At 45.1% G+C, this 6,738-nt stretch overlaps 1 protein-coding gene across 1 annotated transcript in view; it reads right to left on the bottom strand.

Annotated features, from left to right (window-relative positions):
* Positions 1 to 7: 7 nt before the first annotated feature.
* The window catches only part of LOC102293675 (myelin-oligodendrocyte glycoprotein-like), a gene marked incomplete at its 3' end in the record, with an annotated part of 12,822 nt that continues 6,091 nt past the window's right edge, over positions 8 to 6,738 (bottom strand). Inside the window, exons 2-3 of the mRNA XM_042216601.1 lie at positions 2,371 to 2,721; positions 8 to 121 (exon numbers count right to left, since the gene is read on the bottom strand). Of these exons, the coding sequence (XP_042072535.1) occupies positions 8 to 121; positions 2,371 to 2,721 (465 nt within the window). The remainder of the gene's footprint in view (positions 122 to 2,370; positions 2,722 to 6,738) is intronic.

Here is a 6,738-nt window from a genome sequence, read left to right as displayed (position 1 = left end):
AGGAGACACTCACCTGACATGAAATACTGTCGGAAATAAAATAAAAGACCTCCAGAAACCACAAGAAGAACCAGGAGAACCAGGAGAACCAGGAGAACTTTGGCCCAGGATGGATACCGTTCTGTGGAGAAACAAAGAAAATAACAATATGAACTCTGACCTACATTGAGATTCCTGACCTCTAACTCTATCCTTGAATCATATAATTATATAATCATATAATAACAATATTCTCCGGCTCTTTTGTTTTGAATGTCAGCTAAACTGTAGTCTATGAAACATTGCTTTGGCTACCAATTACTGAGCGATCATAATGACTATTTTTGGTGTCAGATCATTAAAATCTCTCATTAGAATTTTAAAAAACAAACAGCTTCTGACACATTTCTATAAAAATAAAAACAATCAGTTTCATGTTATTTATATAGCACCAAATCACAACATTCACCTCAAGGCACTTTACATATAACCATGCCGAAAACCTAAAAATATAATCTCCCATCATGCCTCTGGAAAACTTCTTGTTAAGTTTAAGGAAATTTTGTTTTCTATATTTGTTATTGGTATGCAACTCTTTTAGTTTTGTTCCTGCAGATGTTGCTGAATTGTTTTAATGCACAGCTGTTGTTAAGGTGGAAAAGAGATGTTACACCATGAGTGAAGTTATGTGCAGGGTTATTTACCATCTTGGAAGCACAGTGTTAAAAAAAAAAAAAAAAAGGAGCTCAGCCTTGTGTGCCAATGGGGTAAGAGGATCATCTAAAGAGTCAGCATCTAATTGTGAAGTCCTTGCTGTGTGATTCCTGAACTCACCACAATATCGAAAATTAGACCCTACATTAATATACACAGATATACATATATTGTTCTTATTTTCTTCAATCAGTGATGAATAGTAAGATGTTCTAGCTTCACGGAGAGCTTCCTTATAAAGCAACAAACTATTTGTTCAGGCTAAATGATGATCTTCTAAATTTGTGACACGCCATTTCCTCTCGAGATTACGCATTATCTGCTTTAGGCTATCTGTTTGGAGATTATACCACGGGGTCAAGTACTTCTGATTTGAGGCCAGATTTTTCAGATCTTTTTACTGCTGTGTAATTTATTATTGTAAATGTAAATATTAATTGGAAATGGTCAGACAAGATAGGGTTTTCAGGAAACAGTGTTAGGAGTTAGAGTTTCAAATGAATTGTCATTATTATTGATTAATTATTAAGTCATGTACTAACAAATGGTAAATGGCCTGTATTTGTATAGCGCTTTAACAGAGACTTGGAAGAGAGAGACCAAATGTTTAATAATCCACATTTCACTGTTTTACTCTTTGGTTCAGCTGTGAATACTGTATTGTTCTTTCTTTGTGATTTTTTATATTTAAGTTGTTTTTTGCTGGTAGTTTGTTTTTTGTATGTTTGGGAGCTGACACTCTCTATGGAGATATGGTTTTGGGGGATAACAGGAGGAGAGAAGCTGCAGAGAGGCGTGTAAGACTGCATATGCGACTGGCATAGCAGAAGGTGAAAAACTGTAAGAGGATCATCGTCTGCTGTTTGTAAACACTTTAGATTTAGAGCAAGTGACGCTAACCACAAAGAAATAATATCACAAAATGTTGTATACATTCATGTCAAAGTGTCTGCCTCCTTAAATCAAACTACAGTAGAATCTTTTGCTCATCTTTAACCATTATCATGACCAGCCCACTGAAAAGAAGAATACTGTGCATTCATTTCTGTTTTTACAGCTATTTTAGAGGGTTACATCCTATGTGGTGCTTACACATTAACATACAGTAAGTCTGGTCTAGGAAAGTAGACGAGACTTACTGTAGGAAAGCAAAAGTAAAGACCGTACAAAACTACAGAGAAAGCCCCAGCAAATATACAACCTCTGGCAGAACCAGGCTTTCAAAGCAGTGTAAAAATAGGTGAGTGAAGAAGAAACACTCAAGAAAAACTTTAATCATGCCTTCCATCTCAATCTTTTTGCCTACCCAATCAATACAAGTTATTTTCTCTTTCCTTATTATCCAGCTTCACAAACAAAAAACTAAGACTTTGCCACCTCTTTCTTTGCTGTACGCCTGGCCTCCCATTACTCCTGCCTACTTTCTTCCTCTAGCTGACCTACTCAGTTTGTCTTTGCTAATGTTTTCCTTTGAATACTTCTTGTGCTTTCTCATTCCACCAAAGTCTCCTTGTCTTCTTTTCTCTGTCCAGATGATACAAAAACACCATCTTAGAAGTTTTCCTCAGCACTACAGTCATAAGATGCATCAGAACTACTCCCTTAAATTTGACCTCTGACCTTTGTCCATAGTACTGACTTTTGACCTGTAAGCAGGTATTTGGGTTTGTTGCTGACCTTTGACCTGCAGCTGTACATTTTTCAGTCTCCTTTCTTCTCTTCCATCACCGATGGAGCAGGTGTAGTTGCCGCTGTCAGTCAGTTGTGGTTTTCTCAGAGTGAGGCTGAAGTTTCCGGTCTTCAGAGCATCATCCATCATAACTGTGCGCCCGCTGTAACGTTGGTTTTGCTCTCCAAGATCATCTCCTTCTTTTCGTCGTAGGTGAACAGATTTGTTATAAAGATCTTCGTGAGTCCACATCACTGTGGGGTCATCCTCAGGTATTAAACCTGAGAACTTACAGGGCAGTAGGACAGACTCTGCCCCCTCATTTACCTCCACCACCACAGCTAGGGCATGCTGGGAAACTGAGGACACACAAACAGAAACACAAATTAACTGCATGCTGTGGGTTTGTCTCAGAGTCCATGTTTATGTTGAGGGAACTGAGAGAACAGTTTACAGTGAGACAATTTAATTTAGACAGTGAAGTCAAAAATATATAAACATTAATCTGTTAAATGGTAAATAGACGTTATTTTGTATAGCGCTTTACTAGTCCCTAAGGACCCCAAAGCGCTTTACACATCCAGTCATCCACCCATTCACACACTGACTGACTGCTTGCGTGAGACCTCGCAAAGCTTAAAGAACTGTGCAGGATGTAATCCCCCAAACCAAAACATGGTTTGTTATTCATTTCAGGGGTCTGGAGGGTAAAATCATTCAGTTTTTTTGTGATTATCAATTATTTTTTTCTGGGTCTGGAGTAAATGTTGGAAAATAAAGCCTTGCACTACCACTTATGCTTTGGGGATGCTTCCCCTGCTCTTTGTGATAATTTCTTAAAATATTTTTCTGGAAAGATCTCAGCTCTAAGGGCTTCTCATTCATCTCATTCATCATCAGTTTTAGACCCAGTTCCAGCCTCTGAATGCTTGACTGTCTTTCAACAGTTTGAGCCAGTGTCTTATTCTGCTTTAAAAGATATAATTGATCATCTCAAAATCTCTGGCTCCCCGCATGATATTCTTCCTTCTCATTTCTTTAAGGAAGCTTTACATGTTATTGGTCCTAGTATCTTATCTCTGCTGAATGCATCATTGTCATCAGGTTGTGTACCGTCTGTCTTTAAGCATGCTGTTGTGCAACCTATTATGAAAAAAGAAAAATCTTGACCCTAATGGTCTCACTAACTACAGACCGATCTCCAAACTCCCTTTTATTTCCAAAATATTGGAAAAGGTAGTTCTAAAACAACTTCAGGCCTTTTTAGAGGTTGCGAAGAAGCAGACACATCAGATTTCAGAGGTGAATAAATCTGGATATCATCAGCATAACAGTGAAAGGAGATGTTGTATTTTCTAAAAATTAATCCCAACGACAATATGTACAAAGAGAAAAGAGCAGGACTGAGCACGGACCCTTGAGGCACACCACAATAAATAGGGGCAGAAGCCGAGGAGTGTTGCCCCATGGCAAAAGAGAACGACCTCTCTGAGAGGTAGGATTTAAACCAAGTTAAAACCGTACCTTTGAGACCAACATCATGTTCCAATCTTGATAGCAGAATATTGTGGTTAACCATGTCAAAAGCAGCAGATAAGTCAACTGAAACCACGGAATATCCAGAGTCAACAGTTAAAAGAAGATCATTAAAAACTCTAAGTAAGGCTGTCTCTGTGCTGTGGCAAGGTTTAAAACCAGACTGAAACTTTTCATTAATACCATTTGCATCTGTTCAACTGTTTGCATGAAGTTAAAATTTGGTTATCACATAATTTTCTTACATTGAACAAGAATAAGACCGAAATCATAGTCTTTGGTAGTCACACTCCGCTAGACCAGTTAGCTGATGCCCTAGGCCCTCTCGCTAGCCATCTCTCGCTCACTGTAAGAAACCTTGGAGTGTTCCTGGTGTCAGCCGGTGATCAGCTGATCACGGGGCAAGGTTTAAAAGAGACGTCACCCACCTGCTCGCCGCTCAGACACCGTTCTCTTCCTGTCAGGAGCTCCGAAACTTTGCCGACGTCAGTCTCCGCCTGATTCAGCAACCGTGAGTGTTTTTCCCTTCGATCCTTTTTCTCATCCCGGCTCCGCTCGCTTTTCCTCTGTAACGACAGTTCCGAAGCCATGCTTCGTGCGCTGATCGTTACTAGAATAACTGCGTGTCTGTTCCAGCTCAGCGCTAGCCTTCGCCGCGTTTGGGTCTAGCCAGCACGCCACATGGGCACGCCGAACTACTGTGTGTAATTCGCCTGACCGTGACAGGATGTCTGAGCCACATATAGACCCAGCGGAATTCGAACGGCTGAAAGCTGAAGTACTATATCTTCGCGGTGTGGTAGATCGGATGAGCACAAAAATGGAGTCCCTCACCGAAACTGTCCTCCAACTTTCCACTTCCGTCACCTCGCTGCAACGGCAGCCAGCGCCGGTGAGCGCGGAGCCCCGGATCGGACTACCAGATAAGTAGAACGGAGTTGATGGCCGGCCTGATGGTTTGCTCGCCACTCTAGACATGCTGTTTGAATGTCAGCCCACTAAATACGCCACCGCCCATGCAAAAGTTGCACTACTAACCTCTCTCTTGTCTGGCCAGGCTCAGGAATGGGCCGCGGCTCTCTACAACAACAAATTCGCAGCTTGCAATGACTATGCCCTGTTTGTGGACGAATTAAAAAAGACGTTTGTTCCCCCGAGCAGTGAAGTGGAAGTGGAGTCACAGCTGCTTCATTTACACCAGGGCAGTCGACCCGTCTGTCACTTTGCCTCTCAATTCCGCACCCTGGCCGCTAAACTAAAGTGGGGAGATACTTCTCTGCGTTCTATTTTTCTGGAGGGACTGGCTGATTACATCCGAGACGAGATGACCGGCCGTGAGACCCCAAAATCTCTGGATGAGGCAGTGGACCTCGCCCTGAAGATCGACCAACGAGTGATGTCGCAGCCTCGCCACACCCCTCGGGCCTTCAAACCCTTCCAGCCTCAGAGGGCCACGTCTTCGCAGCCTCCTCCCCCCTCTGATGGAGCCACTGCTAGCCCAATCAGTACATCCAGCGAGGAGCCCATGCAGCTGGGTAGACTCTCCAAAGAGGAGAGAGAGAGACGCTGGCGTGAGGGTCTCTGCGCCTACTGTGGTTCGGCTCGACACCGTCATCCCCAGTGCCCGCTACGTCCGGGAAACGACGACGCCAGGTAGACAGCGGGGGAGTCCCACCTGGCCCTTCCCACTCCTCTGACCCCTCCCGTTTTCTGTTACCAGTAATATTCCACCTGAAACACCAACAGGTCTCATCTGAAGCCCTCCTGGACACCGGAGCCGCTGAGAACTTCATCGACCAAAAACTAGCCTCTCGACTTCGCATTCCGTTGACTTCCGTCGATCGATTTCTCCCGGTGACCTCAGTAGAGCACGACGGAGGAGTTGGAGGGTCCTGTCGGGCCCCGGGTGACCAGAGAGCGGGGAGGAATGAGCCCAGAGCAAGGCCTCCTGACGGCACCGGGATGGTACATAGAGCCTCCCAGCAGGGGTGTCAGGCGGAGGTGGTTCGGCGGTCAGGGCATCCCGGATAGAGTCCTCCAAGGGCCACCGAAGGGGGGCAGCGAAGCAATGAGAAGGCTAGGATAGGTCCAGGGTCTGACGTGAGGCCGTCCTGGGCGAACTGTCTGGAGAGAGTGTCTGCCTTAGCGTTCTTGGAACCAGGGCGGTAGGCGAGGTGGAAATTGTAAGGCTCAAAGAATAAGGCCCAACGGGCCTGCCTTGGGTTGAGCTGCTTGGCAGAACGAATATGGATCAGGTTCTGATGATCAGTCCAGATCAGAAAAGGGTCTTTCGCTCCCAGGAGCCAATGCCGCCACTCTTCTAAGGCCCACTTGATGGCCAGGAGTTCTCGGTCTCCGACACCGTACCGTTGCTGCGTGTGAGAGAAATTTCCTTGAGAAATAGCAGCATGGGTGAAGTTTTCCATCCGGGCCGTGTTGAGAAAGGACGGCGCCAGCGCCAACATCGGAGGCATCCACCTCCACCACAAAATCTCTGGCAGGATCAGGGTGGAGCAGGACGGGGGCCAAGTGACCGGTGGATAAGGTCTCGGAATGCCTGTTTCGCACCTGGGGAGAGGCAGAAGGGCTTAGGGCAGGTTAGCTGGTTTGGTGAGGGATGTCAGTGGGGCGACAATGGTGCTGAAATTGCGGATAAAGCGCCGATAGAAATTGGCAAAGCCCAGGAAGCTCTGTAGCTGCTTAAGGCTGGAGGGCTGAGGCCACTGGGTCACGGCTTGGACCTTTTGCGGGTCCATGGTCAGGCCATTGGAGGAGATGGTGAAGCCCAGGAAGGTGGTGGACCGCTGATGGAAGGCACACTTCTCCAGTTTGCAGACTGG

The sequence above is a fragment of the Haplochromis burtoni genome, unplaced genomic scaffold, assembly GCF_018398535.1.
Source record: "Haplochromis burtoni strain Fernald_Lab_line unplaced genomic scaffold, NCSU_Asbu1 Contig_1133, whole genome shotgun sequence".
Classification (NCBI taxonomy): Eukaryota; Metazoa; Chordata; class Actinopteri; order Cichliformes; family Cichlidae; genus Haplochromis; species Haplochromis burtoni.
The sequence above is the reverse complement of the archived record's forward strand: the minus strand, read 5'-3'. Positions and strand labels throughout refer to the sequence as shown.